The sequence below is a fragment of the Lygodium microphyllum genome, chromosome 11 (genome assembly GCF_053477565.2).
Source record: "Lygodium microphyllum isolate KBCC chromosome 11, Lygodium_microphyllum_v1.1.10, whole genome shotgun sequence".
In the NCBI taxonomy this organism is placed as follows: domain Eukaryota; kingdom Viridiplantae; phylum Streptophyta; class Polypodiopsida; order Schizaeales; family Lygodiaceae; genus Lygodium; species Lygodium microphyllum.
Genome location: NC_141145.1, coordinates 65,259,164 through 65,277,983, shown reverse-complemented (window position 1 = coordinate 65,277,983; position 18,820 = coordinate 65,259,164). Strand labels below are relative to the sequence as shown.

Here is an 18,820-nt window from a genome sequence, read left to right as displayed (position 1 = left end):
GAGGCATTGCAAGTCTGGAAAGAATCCCTCCCATTTTATGGTTTTGCACTTCAGCTTGTGGGTTTCTCAATAGATTGTCAGCATATTTTGGGAGATTGATTCTTTCTTTGTTACACTTATTGTGTTCCTCCCTTGTTTTCGTATGAGGACTTCCTTATCCATGGGTACTTTTTACTTTCTAGTTGGAGAAGATTTTTTTCCCTGTGTGAACAATCACCCGGGTGTGGTAGTTTTAGTACCTCAGGGATTGTACTTTCATTCTATTTTCACATGAGTGGATGTGACATTCCAACTCTCTCTTCTCTTGCTGTTCACTGTTCATTGTCAGTCTAAGCATTAACCTAATAGTGGTATCAGAGTCATACCTTCTCTGCCACCACTCAGCTCGTGAGCCGCCGTTGCCGCAACTGCCATTGAGTCTCGAGCTCGGATACTGCTGCTCCAGATTTGTTGTTGCCTTCTACACACCTGCTTCCGGTCTGCGTGGGCAAACCTGATTGTGCAGACTGCTCATGCTAGTCTGCTCATGCTTGCTTCTTGACTGTGCAGCCAGCACATGATCTTTCCCTGTCCTGGCCTGGTCTTTGCCTGTTTGCTCACAACCTGATCTCTGCCTAGTTGAATGCTGTGCCCAGTTTTCACCCGTTCAAATACCCTTCTCTGCCCGACAGTCCACACTTTTGTTGAGACAGCCTAAGCCACATCAATTCAGCTCTGACAGCCTCAACATTAACTTATCATTATTTTCTCAGCCTTAATCAGCATTATTCCCACAAAATAAACCCTTGTTTCTCACATAGCCCCTTCATAGGCACAAATATTGGGAATTTTCAAGGCAACCCTCAATTTCTTCCAGAAAATTGGGGTTTCGTCCAGGATCTCTAAATTTGACTGAAAGTTTTGGGAATTTGCCATTTTTGCACAAAAGTTCTCAAAATCCCTTAGCCAAAACTTGGGGCTTTTCACTTTAGAGCCCGAATTTGACCCAATTTCATCATATACATTTGGGGATTTTGTGCAATTTGCCAAAATTCATCGACATTGAGACCCAATTCATCCTTTTATGTGACATTTGGAGATTGGCACAAAATTTTCTTTGATTTTTTGACATTCAGCTCCTCCATCAACATTTGGGCCATAAAATTGTAAGTTTCTGAGTTTCCTCTTACTTTCTTTTGTGTTGCACCTATGACATCAAGGGCCAATTTTGTCAGATGTGGGTGCACCAATGGAAGTGTGTATATGTGCTGTAATGGACTGCACAACACAAGATATAAGAGAAAAGAGAAACATTGCAAAAGAAAAGAAGACCACTGCAAAGAGAACTCAGAAGAATGCTCAGGAAATGGGATCAATTTACCAAGACAAGAGGCAATAGAGAAACAATAGTGAGTCACCAATTGTGTGGGCACTAGCACCGGCTTCCTCTCTCCAATGCAACTTGTTATAGAAGTATGCAAAGTGATTTGATGGGCCTAGAAATGCTGGTCAGCCATAAAATAATGACTGTAGGGCTCATGAGAAGAATGCATAGATTAAATCACAACTAGTGAAATAGTGCCTAGCCCACCAAAACATGTATAGACTTACATATGAATAGATAAATCCACTAACACCATCTCTAAGATCATGGGTGATCTAGGACAATACAATATACAATGATAATGACTCATCATAGTATATACAACAATGACCATTATAATGAACCATGGAGTACTAGCTCCTAAAAATGAAAAGTAGTCATAACAACTCTCTATGTCTATCAGCAATGCCTTTGAAGTAGCATATGTGACAAGCTAGCTAGGGCTTGATGGTTTTGCGATAGAATTTTTTGCTACCATATGAGATGCTTGCTCCAAAAACCTTTCTGATCTACTTAACCACTTCAGAAATAGTGGAGTGATATCCTAGGCTGTCAACGAAGGGGTAGTTAAGCTGGTCCCTAAATCGGAAGCCATTGGCGGCCATTGACTATGCTCAATGCGCCTCACAAGCTAATGGCGAAGACACTGACTCTTAGGATCAAGCACCTACTCTCTAACCTTGTGCATCGTAGGCAGTTTGGATTTATTCATGGTCGTACATCCATGGTGCCATCCTCAACATAATCTTTGGGATAGATTATGCTATGACCTCTGATGATAACTTTATTCTCCTCAATATGGATCTTGAAAAAGCATATGACAGAGTATGCTGGGAGTTCATTGCCACAGTGCTTCAGAAGTGTGGCTTTGGTGAAATGTTTTACAAGATGGCTTGGAGCTTGTTTACCAACATCACTGCTACAATCTCACTCAATGCCTATAACACTGAGAGCTTCACTCTATGGCGAAACATCCGGCAGGGCTGCCTTTGGCGCCACTATTGTTTGGTATAATTACTCACCACCTCTACTCTCTAATATAGATTTGGCAATTAGAGAGCGCACGATCAAAGCACTTGTGCTCCCTGATCGGAAATATCTGTGCGCCCAACTCTTCGCGGATGATAGCTCAAATTTGCTCAAAGCTGATAAGGATTCTGCACGGGAGCTTCTCAATGTTTATGATGAGTTTGCTTTTCTTTCAGGCTCCAAGATTAGTAAGCAGAAGTCAAAGCTTCTCTATCTTTCTTGGGATGATTGCCTGGATTGGGTAGTCCAGTTGGGCTTCAAAATCATTGGCAAAAGTCAATTGATCTGTTATTTGGGAATCCCAATTGGTGTTGGTGTTACTATCAGGCAATGCTTTGATTGGCCATTAGAGAAAATGACAGCTAAGGTCAAGAGCAAGATGGAATTTGCATTTGGCTTAGTAGGACACTTGGTGCTGCTGAAGACCGTACTCTCCCCCATAATGTTATTTTCTGCCACAGTTCTTCCCTTTCTTTCCTCTCAAGATGGAGCAAACTGCAGGCTACGTTCAGGCAACTTCTATGGTCATTTGGCGATGCTAAGGGATGGCATGCAATAGCCTGGGAGCAAGTCACATCTCCTGTAGCTGAAGGTGGTTTAGGCTTGGAGTCCCTTTGGGAGAAAGCCATTCAGTTAGCCTTTCAGCTGCTCTCTGACTGGATTGTTCAGGCCATGTTCTACAGGAAGAAGTGGCCCAATTGCAGCTGGACTGATATCCTATTCAGTGGAGTTTCCAAATACATATCCAAGGTTCTCAGACAGCCCAACAGCTGGTAACTGCTTGGCTTCAAGTCATACCTGAACTCAAGTGGAAACGAGTGGGAAGAGGGAAAGGAGATACATCCCTGCTACACAACATATGGGTCAATAGGGCTGCGTACACAGATAATGTTAAATGAACCACCAGCAGCTAGCAACCCTTCCCTCAGCCATAGGATTCATAAGAAAGGGGTGGCTTCCTGGATTGATGTTTGGGGCTTTGCACAAAGGGCTTACATGGACATGGAGTACATTGTAGGGCAGTTCGGACTGAGCAGGGAAGAAGCGGATTGGCTCCAATTGGTCTTCTCTAAAGACTAAAACCAAGGATAGCTGGCAAGGATTTTTTTTTTTTTGCAAGTAAAATATGGCTGATTATATTACTCAAAAGAATTGATTACAACAAAGTGCTCATGCTCAACAGACTAGCTGGAGCTGATGCAAAGACACCAATAGATCATGTATACAAGCCTCTCAAGGCGGTCTGGGGGGGATGGGGGCAAGAAGCCATTGGGGGGGGGGTTATATCGCCAACTGGGGCTGCCTGCCTGCATCACGAAGAACAGACCTTGGCCGCCCTAAGTACGCATGAAGTGACCACGGAACTCCTTGTGAGCCCTGGATTTTCCCTGCACCTGATCCCATCGGCCGCGGAGGGAGTGGATAATGGAGGTCTAGAGCTTTGCTAAGGTCGCATGTGCTGAAAGTCTCTCTCCGCCAAAAGCTTCCTAACACTGCGCCTTCCATATATGCCATCCAGTAAGACTCCCTATGATCTCCCATACCTTCGAGTGGTCTGCTATGGGCTCCAGTACCTGGCAGATGGGTAGAGCCTCCAGACCGACCACTGTGCACGACCTTGCCTCGATCATGAATATCATGTTCTGCATCCTGGCCTCATACAAAAGGTGACGGCCTTGGCTGACTGCTTGCATCAGAAAGCTCCCCATGAGATACACCCAAGGATGGGTGCTATACGACGAAGGATGCGGCATGCTCCTCTCCACACGAGCTGCGTCTCCTCACATGACCAAAGGTAGTGCTTTGGGGTTTCCAAAGGCTGCTGTGTGCAGCGCTTACAACCTCCCTCCTACATTTGGGCAAGCCAACTTCCCACTGCCAAGTCTCCATGTGCCACCAGCCATAAAAAGTATGACATCCTCCTTGGCCTCCAACTATCCCATAGGCGGCGCCAGAAGGTCCGTCGGAAGGGCTCCGTGATGCTATGCTACGCTCGGTGCCTGCTGCGTGATAGCGCCTAGTCCATATCCTCCTGCATTACTACATGTTTGCCAATCCTGGTAGTGTACTCTAGGAACTTGGGTGGCTTCTTGGCGATTGCAGAGGCCAGTCTCCTGGATTCCACTCCAACTCATCAAGTGGTGTGCTCTCCCAGATCTAAAGGCGCCACTCCTTGAGCTCCTTCCAAAAAATATAGAGGTCTAGTCGCCATGTATTCTCCTGAAGGCCCACCACCCGAATCCTCTTCCACAAAAGGATGGCAATCCCCTCATTCTGCTGTTCTCTATCAATTGCCAGATGTCCCCCATCCTGAATGGCGAAGAAAGTCCCTTGAGGGGCACCATCCACTCTACCTGCCACCTGAAGGAGGATGCCTGCTAGTGAAAACCTAGCTCCCATACCTCCCCGGGCTTTGTCGGCTATCGTATCGGGGGAGCAAGCCACTCCGGAGGTATTTCTGTGTCTATCTCTCTTCTCCTCAACTCCACACCTCTTTGGCAGCTTGATACTTGCTGCAACACTTCCTCGTCCGCCATCTTGTACACCTCCCGCCATGTCCTAATGGTACGAGTTGGGCCGGCCTCCCACCCAGCCCATTGGATGTGGGGGTGCTCACCTATCTATGCCCCTTCTTGATCTTTGACCTGGGGGTTCCAGATCACCGGCTGACGGTCTATTTCCTCTTGGCAGCTTGGGGGGCTCTGGATTAGGGCCTTACGGAGGCCTTGCCACACGCAGAGTAAGCTGTGAAGGAAAGGTGATCTAGGGGGGTGATCTGGGCTGACGTGAAGATCCATCTAAGGGATGGCCTCCACTCATCGCCAAGCCTTGGTCTACAATCCTGAAGGCCCTCCTGAAATAAGACCTTCCAAGTTTGCCCGCTTGGTGTGAGACCGTGGACAACTAGCTTCTTGCCCAAGAGGGCCATACTCTGATACTTTGGGTCTATGATCCCAAGCCCTCCCTCTAACCTATGTCGTATGATGGTTGCCCACACCACCTTGGCCCTGGAATCCCTGGAACCATCAGACCTTGACCAAAGGAAATTCTACGCTAGGCGGCAAAGCTGCACTCTGCACGATGAGGAGAAGCACCAACACGAGGCGATGTACTAGGCCGTCACTAGGAGGACCTGGTTAACCACCAGGGCTTGTCCGGCTAGTGAGAGGCGAACTGTGCTCTAGTAGGTCAGTTTCCTCCGAATAGAATCAAGGACAGGAAGAAATTGCTGGGTAGGAGTGATGTCGAGTCCCACCTGGAACCCTAGGTATTGGACGGTTTGCCCTCTGGTCACCCATCTAAATCCCAGGTGGACACCCCATTTCGTGCTGGAGTTCGGGTTTGTGAGGAAACCAACCGACTTTTGCCAGTTGATTTTCGCTCTCGTTGCAAAGCAGAACATGTCAAGAGCGAGCCTCACTCTCTCAAGCATCAACTCATCGTCCTCTATGTAGAGGGTTGTATCATCTGCGTACTTTGAGTCTAACAACTCAGTCTCCTCTCTCACTGGAAGTTGGAGGCCGCATAATCCACTCACACGTGACCTGAGGAAGTGAGACATTGCCTTTGCGAAGAGTAGGAATATGTATGGGGCCAAGGGGCAGCCCTATCGAACGGATCTCTCTTGCCGAAACTCCTCCCCTCGCCTTCTGCCTATGAGAACCTTGCTGATGGCCGATCTGTATAGGCCGGATACCCCACGAATCCAAGCCTGGGGGAATCCCAATCTCACCATGGTGCCCTCTAGGAAATCCCAGTCCACCCTTTCATAAGCTTTCTCGAAATCCAAGAGTAGTATTGCCAGTCTCTGCCCACTGTGCTGAGCCCACTCTGTTGCCTCAAAGAAGGTAAATACATTGTCTAGGATGCTCCTCTTGGACAAAGCTTGTCTATGTGTCATGGATGATATCTGGAAGCACGGGGCGTAGTCGCCTACCAATCATCTTTGCCAGTGCCTTGTAGGCCACTGACAATAAGGTGATCGGTCTCCACTCGGAGAGCTCCAACTGGTCTCCCCTTTGGGGAGAAGACTGATAAGGCCTGCCGAGAGACTCCCTGATATCTGTCCTGAAGTGAAAATCTCTTGGAAAGCCATCAGTATGGGGTCCTTCACCACTTCCCAGTAGGTAGTGAAGAAGGCCTTAGAGAGGCCATCCTCCCCCGGGCATTTTTGCCCATCCTGTGTATGGAAAGTCTTCTTGAGTTCCTTCTATGTGAAGGGGGCTAGGAGGGAGCGTCCCATCTCCTCTGTGACGAGGGATGGGATGTGATCCCATATCTGCTGTCTACCTCTATCCTCTAGCTGAAGTTGCATCCTGCTGGAAAAGGCGCGTGTAATAGTCGGTGGCAATCTCCATCACCTCATCTGTGCTAGAATGGGTCCTCCCATACTGATTCCGAAGGCTGCGTATCTGCTCTCCTGCGGTGCAGGGCTGGTTCACTTGGAAGAACTCCCTGCACATCGTTTCCCCCTTCCGTGCCCAGAAGGCTCCTGAGGTGTGGAAAGAGAACTCCGAGCGCCTGTCCTCTAGGCCAGCAATGGCTGCTCGCATGCGCACCTCCTGTGCGTGGAGGGTGGGATCCCTTGGTGCCTCTTGCAATAATCTCTGCGTGGCTGCAAGGTCCTGCCGGAGTGCTCTCTGATAGCTGGCAAGGGTAGCTGGTCGTCTTCCTGTTTGGTGGACTCTAACAAGCCTCTGATGTACTGGGCCAATAAGGATGACAAAGCCAGCATCTTGATGAAGAAGAGCACTGATGTTCGGACCCCTAATGCACATTGGCTTCTAAGAGCTTTGGAACATGGAAGAAGCATGACCCAAGGGCAACTATGATGACATGGAAGAAGAGGTTGAAAGGTGCCCTCATGGCCACCCCTTCTAACTGTTTGATATTCTCCTATGCAGAGTGACAGCTAACAAGCTAGCCACACGTGATAGGATCTGTAAATTTCAGCATTTTCCCCCGCTTTGTGTTCTCTACAAGATCAAAGAGGAGGATACCAAGTGTTTGTTTTGGGATCGCAAGGAAGTACAGTGCAGTGCCTCTGGCAGCAGGTCAAGCGAACACCAGCCAGGATCAATCTTCACGATGGTATCACTTGGAAGCAGATTCTATTTGGGGACAAGGGTAATTTAAATGATTGCTCTGTTAAATATTGGTCTATTATTAGGGGACCGGTGATGCAAAAGATTTGGAGCTTCTGCAATGAGGCAATTTATGGTCGAATTCAAAATGCACATGGGGTTTTAGTTAATTGTTGCCCTGCTATCTTTGCTGATGCTTGTATGCTAGGCAAGCACCTAGCCAAGAAAGGCCTGGCTTTAAAGCCAGTTTGGAAGCTCTTGAAAACGGTTTGACCTACTCACTTAGGTGCTTTTACCCAAGCTAGGAGATGCAAATTCTTACTCAATTAATATAACAACCAAGCGTGCATGAAACACAAGATTTCATGCTACATTAATAGCACTCTGACTGTTCGAGAGATTGGGTATCAGACCCCCCAATAATATCTGTAGATCAGCTAATAATCAATGCAGCTATACACATTCTTTAGTTGCTGTGAAGGCTGCCCTGTACTCAGCTTCACTAGACGAGGTAGCCACTGTAGGTTGTTTCTTGCTAAGCCATGAAATGCATGAATAGATAAAAAAGAAACAATATTCACCAGTAGCCTATCGAATATCTAAGTCTCTAGCCCAATTTGACTTGCTATAAGCTTGTAGTTGGAAGTGTCTCTCCCCCCTTCGAAAATATTAAGGCATATGTTTGAGGAGCTTGCAAGTAATGGAAGATCTGCTTAATAGCTTGCCAATGAACTGTACATGAGCTGTGCATAGACCTACTCACTTGAGTTACTACAAACTTTTTGTCAAGGTGTGTGTTGCAAAGATAAATAAGGTATCCAACGGCTTGGCTCTAAAGTGCAATGCCAGTCATCTCACTACCATCATGTATAGAAAGATTTAGCCGTGGCTCCATTGGAGTACTCATAGGTTTACAATCTTGCATGTTAAACCCATGTAGAAGCTTTTCCACATACAGTGATAGTGACATGATAATACCATGCTAGTTTTCGGTGAACAAATATCCCCAAATAGTAATGTAAAAGGCCCATATTTGACATAGCAAATGTATTCTTCAGTTCAGCTTTAAAATGTGCAATTCTGTCCTCTTTAGGTCCGATGAGTACCATATCATCCACATAAAAGAATGATGACCAGCAAGTCCCCCCCCTTCATTCAATAATGTATAGATTAGGAGCAATTTTGCTATTCTTGAACCCTTTGCTGTTTAGATAAGCATCTATCTTCGAGTACCATGCACAAGGAGCTTGTTTCAAGCCATACAAAGCCTTGCTTAACTTGCAAACCAAGTGCTCTTTGCCTTTAACCACAAACCCTTGAGATTGTGATGCATTGACATCCTCATGAAGGTCACCATTAAGAAATGCTGTCTTAATGTTCAATTGATGTACTTTCCATCCATGATGAGTAGCTATAGCAGTAACATCTAACTGTACTCATGCGGGATGTAGGAGCAAAAGTCTCGTCATAATCTATGCCCTTTTTTTGAGCATTACCTTTGGCAACCAGCTATGCCTTGTACTTGTCAATTGAACCATCAGCCTTGCATTTGAGTTAAAAAACCCATTTAGTGCTAGTAGCCTTCTTGCGAGGTGACAACTTAACAAGATCCGAAGTACCATTAGGAACAATGGAGTCCAACTCCTCTTCCATGGCCTACAACCAGTGTACATCCTACTATGCGTCATCAAATGATGTAGACTCATCCTCAACCAAAAATGCATACTTATCAAGAAGAGTGTCTACTTCCATCCACAAAATTTCCTCCCTTGGATTGTGAGTAGCATGTTTAGTAGCTTTTCTAGTATGTTGAGGTAAAGAAGCATCAATCTTGGATCCCAATGCAAATGGCAAAAGGCCCTTAAAGACATCACCAAACTCATTGGTGGTTGGCATCTCAAACTGATCTTGAGAAAATGCCATATTTTTAGCAAAAATGACATGTCTGTTGACAAAAATCTTTTGAGTACGAGGATCATACAAATAGTAGCCTTTGCTCTCCGAACTGTATCTAGCAAAAATATATTTGAGGGCTTTATCATCTAGCTTCCCATACATTAATTTTTGTGGCCAACATCTATTGCCACCAAGTATGGATTGTAGCTCCGCCTGTCATGTCGTGCTGCTGCCCCCGGCCCCTGATTGCTCCATCGCGCCAGCCCTCCCTTCCCCCCCCAACCCTCCGATTGCTCCAGGGTGCCAGTCCCCCTGCCTCTCCCTTGTGCCCGCCTTGCCTTACCTGCCCGCTGCCATCGCGCCCCTTCCCCGCCTATTGTCCTGTGGCAAGCTGCCCCTGCCATCTCCCTTCTCCGCACTGCCCTCCTGCCATACCCACCCCCCGCCCTGTTGTCCCCTCCCCCCGCCAGGCCAACCCCCTATGCCAGATCCCCCCCCTCCCTCCCTCGCACGCTACCTTTGCCCCGGCAATTGCGGCCCTGTCCGGTAGACCTACCACTCCCCGTGTGGTGCCACCATCCATGGAGTCCAACACCTCCCCCACCGTTAAAAACAGTAGCTCCTCCTCCTTGCTATCGGTCCTTTCCCTCCCCCCCCACCCAATCAAACACCTTGCATGTCGTCCTCTCTGAGGAGCAGCTCTTAGCCGTCCGGGCTATACAGCTAGAGCTAAAGGAAATAGCGATCTATGGTCAGGTAGTAGGACATTTCCCATCCTGGGCCAAGCTTCGAGACTGGCTTCACTCCACGCTGCGCATTGGCGCAACGCAGATTGTGGAGGCAGTTCTAATGGGCCAAGGGATCTTCATGGTTTGGCTCAGCTTAGTAGACGCAGCCCGTGAGTTACTAGCTAGTTTACCTTATGGGTCCACGAAGGGGGTTATATACATGGTCCCTTTGTACAATGGCTTCACAGTGGAGGCATTTGCACTCCACGATAGGTTTCTTCGGCACTCGGTTTGGTCACCCTTCTCTTTCCGGCCTGGCGATAGAGTATTGCCAGTTGGTGGAAGACTTTGGATGGCTCTTTGGCATTGTCCTTTCCGCGTCTTCCGCGGAATGCAATGACAGCCGCCGCAGGAGTCCCAAGGGTATGGATGGCAGTGAAGAGGTCAAGAATATCCCACAGTTCCTAGAGATTGAGGCAGGCGGATACGCCTTTAGGCAGTAGGTCATTGTAACTAGGCAGCTAGGGTAGTGCCTGCGCTGCCATGACTTTGGGCACCAGGGAGCAGAGTGCATGTGCTTTGGTGCTAGGGCGGCTCCGTCGGCATGCCCTCAAGTGGATACAGACGGCTTCACATGAGTACAAAGATGATAGAGAGGGAGACGGTAAGGGGGGCTGTAGGGAGCTCCTCAGACATAGCCACGGCAAGGAGCTGGAGAGCAAGTGTCCCCCCCACCCATCCCATCTCCTCCCACAGGAGGTGAGGAGCCCCAGACGCCAACATCCTCCACCCATCGGCACACAACCACTAGTTCATCTGTCCATGGCGCCCGCCATACTTACTCGAGATAGGTGCAGCTGCTACCACAAGAGTTTTTTTGCAGTGGGCCGTGGTCTTATTTGGGAGTTGCGGAGCGCGGAGTGTTCCCACGGATCGCAGAGGAGGTTGCAAAGGTCCTAGCCGAGTCGAGTAGAATTTGCCAAGCGGCAGCCATAGAAGCCAGGCAATAGTGCTGGGAGGAGGAGAGAGCACTCCGGCGGGATCTTGCAGCCATGTAGAGATTATTACAAGAGGCACCAGGGGATCCCACCCTCCACGCACAGGAGGTGTGTGCGTGAGCAGCCATTGCTGGCCTAGAGGACAGGCGTTCGGAGCTCTCTTTCCGCACCTCAGCAGCCTTCTGGGCGCAGGAGGACACGATGTGCAGGGAGTTCTTCTAGGTGCACCAGCCTCGCACCGTAGGAGAGCAGATACGCAGCCTTCGGGATTAGTTTGGGAGGACTCGTTCTAGCCTAGATGAGTTGATGGAGATTGCCACCGACTACTACAAATGCCTTTTCCAGCAGGAGACAACCTCAGCTAGAGGACAACGATGTAGATAGCAAGTCTGGGATCACATCCTATCCCTCGTCATAGAGGAGACGGGACGCTCCCTCCTAGCCCCCTTCACAGAGAAGAAACTAGAGAAGGCTTTTCATACAGAGGATGGGCAGAAATGCTTGGGAGAGGATAGCCTTTCTAAGGCCTTCACTACCTACCGGGAGGTGGTGAAGGATCCCTTATTGATGGCCTTCCAGGAGATTTTCGCTTTGGGATAGATGCCAGGGAGTCTTTCAGAAGGCCTCATCAGTCTTCTCCCCAAAGGGGGAGACCGACTGGAGCTTTCCCAGTGGAGACAGATCACTTTATTGTCGGTGGCCTATAAGGCAGTGGCAAAGATGATTGGTAGGTGACTACGCCGTGTGCTTCCAGACATCCTTCATGACACACAGACAGGCTTTGTCCACGATAGGAGCATCCTAGACAATGTATTCACCTTCTTTGAGGCGATAGAGTGGGCTCAGGACAATGGGCAGGGACTGCCCGTACTACTCCTGGATTTTGAGAAAGCCTACGATAGGGTGGACCGGGATTTCCTAGAGGGCACCATGGTGAGGTTGGGCTTCCCCCAGGCATGGATCCACGGGGTCTCCACACTTTATGGATCGGCTACCAGTAGGGTTCTCATAGGTGGCAGGCAAGGAGAGGAGTTTCGGCTGGAGAGATCGGTCTAGCAGGGCTGCCCCCTGGCCCCATACCTGTTTCTGCTCTTTGTAGAGGCGATGCCTCATTTCCTCAGGTCATGGGTGAGTGGATTACGCGGCCTCCGACTTCCCGTGAGGGATGAGATTGAGTTGTTAGACTCTGAGTATGTAGATGATACAACACTCTACATAGAGGACGATGAGTTGATGCTGGAGAGAGTGAGGCTGGCTCTTGAGGTTTTCTGTTCTGCAGCGGGAGTGAAAATTAACTGGTGAAAGTCGGTTGGTTTCCTCACAGACCCAGACCCTAGCATGGAGTGGGGTGTCCACTTGGGATTTAGATGGGTGAGTAGAGGGCAGACCGCCGGCCGTTACCTAGGGTTCCAAGTGGGACTTGACATCACTCTTGCCCAGTAGTTTCTTCCAGTCCTCGATTCTATTCGGAGGAAGTTGACCTATTGGAGCACGGCTCGCCTCTCACTAGCAGGCCGAGCCCTGGTGGTTAACCAGGTCCTTCTGGCGATGGCCTGGTACATCGCCTCGTATTGGTGCTTCTCCTCATCCTGTGTAGTGCAGCTTCGCTGCCTAGTGTGGAACTTCCTTTGGTCCGGGTCAGACGGCTCTAGGGATTCTAGGGCCAAGGTGGCGTGGGCGACCATCATATGGCATCGATTAGAGGGAGGGCTCGGGATCATAGACCGAGAGTATCAGAGTATGGCCCTCTTGGGCAAGCTAGTTGTCCATGGCCTCACTCCAGGAGGGCAAACCTGGAAGGTCCTATTGCAGGAGGGTCTTTAGGAGTGTAGACCGGTGAGTGGAGGTCGTCCTTGAGATGGATCTTCATGTCAGCCCAGACCACCGCCCCAGATCACCTTTCCTATGCAGCTTGCTCCGGGTGTGGCAGGACCTCCGTAAGGCCCTAATCCAGAGCCCCCTAGGCTGCTACGAGGAGATAGACCGTCACCCGGTGATCTGGAACCCCGAGGTCAAAGATCGGGATGGGGCACAGATTGGCGAGTGCCCCCACATTCAATGGGCTGGTTGGGAGGCCAGCCCGGCTCGTATCATCAGGACATGGCGGGAGGTGTACAGGATGGTGGACGAGGAGGTGCTGTAGTGAGTACCAGGCTGCCAGAGAGGAGTGGAGTTGCGGAGAAGGGAGATAAATGCAGCAATAGCTCAGGAGTGGCTTGCTTTCTCGATACGAGAGCCGATAGAGCTCGGGGAGGTATGGGCCGCTAGGTTTTCACCAGCAGGCATCCCCCTTCAGGTGGCAGGTAGAGTGGGCGGCGCTTCACCTGGGACCTTCTTCACCATGCAGAAGGGGAGGCGTCTGGCTCTTGACAGAGGGCAACAGGATGAGAAGATTGCTGTCCTGTCATGGTGGAGGATCCGAGTGATCAGCCTTCAGGGGAAGACATGGCGCTTAGACACTTTTGTCTTCTGGGAGGAGTTCAGGGAGTGGTGCCTTTGGATCTGGGAGGGTAGACCACTTGATGAGCTGGAGTGGAATCCAGGGGAGTGGCTATGGCCGGCCACAACGGTTGCCAAGAAGCCATCGAGGCTCCTGGAGTACATTGCTATGATTGGTAGACACGTACTGATGTAGAAGGATATGGATTGGGTGCCGTTGCATAGCAGGCACTGGGTGGAGCACAGCATCACGGAGCCTTTCTGACGGACCTTTTGGTGCCGCCTATGGGATAGTTGGAGACCGAGGAGGGTATCATATTTCTTATGGCTAGTGGCACATGGAGGCTTAGCGGTGGGAAGTTGGCTTGCCCATATGCAAAAGGAGGGAGGTTGTAAGTGTTTCACATAGCAGCCTCCGGAAAAAACCCCAAAGCACTGCCTTTGGTCGTGTGAGGCGGCGCAGCTAGTGTGGAGAGGAGCAGGCCGCATCCTTCGCTGCATGGCTCCCAGTCTTGGATGTATCTCTTGGGGAGCTTTCTGTTGGCAGGCTGTCAGCTAGAGCCGTTACCTTCTGTACGAGGCTCGGATGCAGGGCACACTATTCATTATCGAGGTAGGGCCGTGCATAGTGGTTGGTTTGGAGGCTCTACCCATCCGCCAAGTATTGGAGCCCATAGTAGACTGCTCTGAAGTATGGGAGATCATAGGGAGTCTTACTGGATGGCATATCTGGAAGGCGCGGTGTCAGGAGGTTTTCGGCGGAGAGAGACTTTTAGTACAGGTGGCCTTAGCAGAGCTCTGGACCTCCATCATCCCCTCCCTCTGCGGCCGATGGGATCACTTGCAGGGCGAGTCTAGGGCTCGTCAGGAGCTCCGTTATCATCTCATGCGCACTTGGGTTAACCAGGACTTGTTTTTTGAGATGCAAGCAAGTAGTCCCAAACGGCATTACACCCCCCCTCCATGGCTTCTTGCCCCCATCCCCCCTAGACCGCCTTGAGAGGATTGTACATCTGATATATTTGTGACTCTGCATTTACCACCCTATTCGAGAAGAAAGCTTGGTTTCATCCCATCTTTTGTTTGGAAGGTCTCTTCTCAATTTTCACTTGAGTTTGCTTCTAGTTCTTCAAACCATTTTGAAATCTTAAACCATATGGTCTTTGATGACTTTCCTATTGTATCTTTTCCCTTCTTTAAGGACTCTATGTAGCAGTCATGATACGATTGCCTTAGACTCCAAGACCTTTATCAGGATCAATATTTTGTCTTCTTTCAATGTTTTTGTTATAGCTATGTCCATACGGAACATTGACCTCTTTGTACATTGATATCATATGGTACAATTTATCACAGAAAAGTGTGCACGGACGTGGACATTGAGCACATGCTCAAAGGATGTATGGTTCGGGTGATCACTATAGGTCCCTTTGGAAATTGCTTTGGATGCCATTTCATTGAGTTCCTGCTTTGAAAAGTTACGATAGATTGTAGGATTGGTGGAGCATTTTATACAATGGAATAAACTATTCTCCGTCTGATATAACATGCAAGAGAAATTATACTATCCTGTAGTTCGAGCCTTGGATAAGACAAACATACTAATTGCTTTATGCATTATACTGATTCTCTTGCTAAATGGTGGTTCCATGCTTGCTGTCAGAAGGATTAAGGCACAATTATTGTTTTTTTTTTTTGCAAATAAAATGTGGCTAATTATGCTGCTTCAGAAAAATCTTGAATACAAGGAAGTGCTCATGCTCAAACAGACTAGCTGGAGCTGATGCAGAGTCACAGATCTTTTAGATGTACAAGCCTCTTAGGGCGGCGGTCTAGGGGGGATGGGGGACCTGCTTGCATCACGAAAAACAGGTCCTAGTTGCCCCAAGTGCGCAAGAAATGACAACGGAGCTCCTGCCAAGCCCTGGATTCGCCCCACTTAGTCCCATCGGCCGCGGAGGAAGTGGATGATGGAGGTCAAGAGCTCTGCTAAGGTCGCTTGTGCTGAAAGTCTCTCTCCACCAAAAGCATCGTGACACCACACCTTGGAGATATGCCATCCAGTAAGACTCCCTATGATCTCCCATACCTTAGAGTGGTCTACTGTGGGCTTTAGTACTGGGTAGAGCCTCCAAGCAGACCACTGCGTATGACCTTGTCTCAATAATGAATATCGTGTCATGCATCCCGGCCTCATATAGTAGGTGATGGCCCTAGCTGATTGCCTGCCAGCAGAAAGCTCCCCATGAGATACATCCAAGGCTGGGTGCTATATGACGAAAGATGCGGCATGCTTCTCTCCACACTAGCTGCGCCGCCTCGCACGACCAAAGGCAATGCTTTGGGGTTTCCATAGACTGTTGTGTGCAGCGCTTACAACCTCCCTCCTTCTACATCTAGGCTAGCCAACTTCCCACCGCCAAGCTTCCGTGTGCCACCTGCCATAAAAAATACAATACCCTCCTCGGCCTCCAACTATCCCATAGGCGGTGCCAGAAGGACCGTCGGAAAGGCTTTGTGATACTCTCCTCTGCCCAATGCCTGCTACGTGAGAGTGCCCAATCCATGTTCTCTTGCATCAGTACGTGTCTACCAATCTTGGCAGTGTACTCTAGGAACCTTGGTGGCTTCTTGGCGACCGCAGTGGTTGGCCATAGCCACTCTCCCGGGTCCCACTCCAGCTCATTAAGTGGCCTGCCGTCCCAGATCTAGATGCGCCACTCCATGAGTTTCTCCTAGAAGACATAAGGGTCCAACCGCCATGTCTTTCCTTGAAGGCCAATCACCGCACCCTTCTCCATGAAAGGACAGCTATCCCCTCATCCTGCTGCCCTCTGTCAAGGGCCAAACGGCCCCCCTTCTGCACGGTGAAGGTCCCAGGTGGGGCATTGCCCACTCTACCTGCCACTTGTAGGGAAATACCTGCTGGTGAGAACCTAGTGGCCCATACCTCCCCAGGCTCTATTGGCTCTCGAATCGGGGGAGGAAGCCACTCTTGAGGTATTGCTGCGTCTATCTCCCTTCTTCTCAGCTCCATTCCTCCTTGGCAGCATGCTACTCGCTGCAGCATCTTCTCGTCCACCATCCTGTACACCTCCCGCCATGTCTTGATGGTAGAGCCGGGTCGGCCTCCCAACCAGCCCGTTGGATATGGGGGCGCTCGCCAATTTGTGCCTCTTCCTGATCTCTGACCTTGGGGTTCTAGATCACCGGTTGAGGGTCTATCTCCTCCTAGCAGCCTCGAGGGCTCTGGATTAGGGCCTTATGGAAGCCTCGCCCCAGACAGAGCAAGCTACGTAGGAAGGGGGATTTGGGCTATCGTGAAGATCCATCTCAGGGACGGCCTATGAACTGCAATCATAGAAGCCTGCATGAAATGACCTCTCTGGACATATGCAAAAGATTGTATAGCTCCATCACTGCAGCTGTACAGATATTCCAAAACCTCTTTCTCTTCAAGATCAATAAGAATCAAGACCATGGGAGCAAAAGGTAACAGGCACAAATAGAGTGGCATTTCTATCTGGAGTCTCCCCAATCGTATGAAACAATAGAGCCACCACTATCCCTATATTGCATTTAACCGTATTCTCTACAAAGATAGAGAATAATGCTAGTTTAGGTGGTTGAAGTAAAACATGATAATTTTGCTAATGCATAAATTTTGAACTGAAATTCTTTGTGGTTGATGTCTGTTTTATTGATTGCAGGACAAAGAGAAGGATTTGATATTGATCTTGTGAAGCTTGTTTCTGGTGCTGTAAGTATCCCTGTAATTGCGAGCAGTGGAGCTGGTTGTGTACAACACTTCTCAGAAGTCTTCCATAAGACATCTGCAAATGCTGCCCTTGCAGCCGGCATTTTTCACAGGCAAGAGGTATGCATTTGGTTTTTTATGGTGATGTAATCAGTACTCAAATTGTGATTAGGGAATTTAGGTGTTGGCTCCCACAGTGTGGGTTATACTTGTTTGTGTTTAAGTTATTTTGCCTATCAAGATTAATATGGCAAAATATTACTTGCTGATGGAGTGTTTTGGAATGTTTCCTTGCAAGTAGAAAGCTTAGACTAAGTACCACAGAGTTGAGTGATTGCTTTTCATTTTATCAGGTGAAGATTGCAGCAGTTAAAGAACACTTGTTGAAGGAGAACATCGAGACCAGATTATAATTTGAGGACATCGATTTCTGTTTTCCATGTATTACTTGCAATGATCTGCTTATATTTTGTCACTAGTTTCTCTTTAAAAGAAAATTTGTTCAACTATAATTTGACATTTGGTTGTTGGTCTAGGCAAAGCGAAGAGCACTTCATGGTGTCTGTGCTCATTACACAGCTGCTCCTCGGGATCCAGCAACAAGGCTGAAACTTCATAGAACAGACAGAGTTTTCATTTTCTGACTTGATACATCAAAGGTGAGCTAGTCTGACACGGCAAGAAATTAGAATGCTTCAGTATTCATGAGGCTGAGATTGACAAATTAGCGACAACAAAGGTCATTGAACTGCCATATTGTTGTTCAAATTCAAATTTAGTTTTGTTAACAGGCAGCATATTAAATCAGTAGAGGTCCTTGACATGATATCCATCCCTACTCGAGCTTAATATTTTGCAGTCACCAAATTATACAGTATACAATGTTGCCCAATAAAGACAGTCAGAATTTTCAGCCTGCACAACCAAAGGTAATGCTTCAGCCACACAGTAGACCATGCTACTGAAATGATAATAGAAATCAAACTTGTGTAACATCTCCATGTATACTAGAGTTCAACATTCAAAGCAATATCAATAGAGCAAATTTTATTGCAAACTATGCTCCATTAAAGAATCTGTTGTATAAGTTTGTTGTACATATTGTGCACATATCATGATGATAGATTTATCAAGACTTGTCCTTCTGTTGCTGTATCTTTTTGTCTTGCATATGTAGGTCTCTTATTTTTCATGTGTTTTCTACTAATGAAGACAAGTCTTTTCTCTTTTGATGCAATGTTGGGAGGGATAGTATCTCTATGACGAGCATATGTTACCAACATGTACATTACTCATTGCCATTTTAATGTTTTGTATGGAGCATTTGTAGCTTGAATGCACACTTAATAAATAGTAGACGTCTCTCCTCCATTCGTTGGCACTTCTCTAGGTAGTATTGTTGAATATGTGCATGTGATCGAAGAGAAGCCAATCGTAGTAAGATATTAACGGCTTCATCATACCAACAAAGTATGCCACTAGAGGAGCACAATATTTCTTAGTATAAATGAAATATGTGAAGATAA

General features: G+C 48.2%; 1 protein-coding gene across 3 annotated transcripts in view; it reads left to right on the top strand.

Annotated features, from left to right (window-relative positions):
- The window catches only part of AT-HF (HIS HF), a 79,155-nt gene extending 60,804 nt beyond the window's left edge, over positions 1-18,351 (top strand). For all 3 annotated transcript variants that reach the window (XM_087687661.1, XM_087687663.1, XM_087687662.1), the window contains exons 18-20: positions 17,248-17,414; positions 17,648-17,735; positions 17,831-18,351. In XM_087687661.1, coding sequence (XP_087543787.1) covers positions 17,248-17,414; positions 17,648-17,707 — 227 coding nt within the window. In that variant the 3' untranslated portion in view covers positions 17,708-17,735; positions 17,831-18,351. The remainder of the gene's footprint in view (positions 1-17,247; positions 17,415-17,647; positions 17,736-17,830) is intronic.
- The last annotated feature ends 469 nt before the right edge of the window (positions 18,352-18,820 follow it).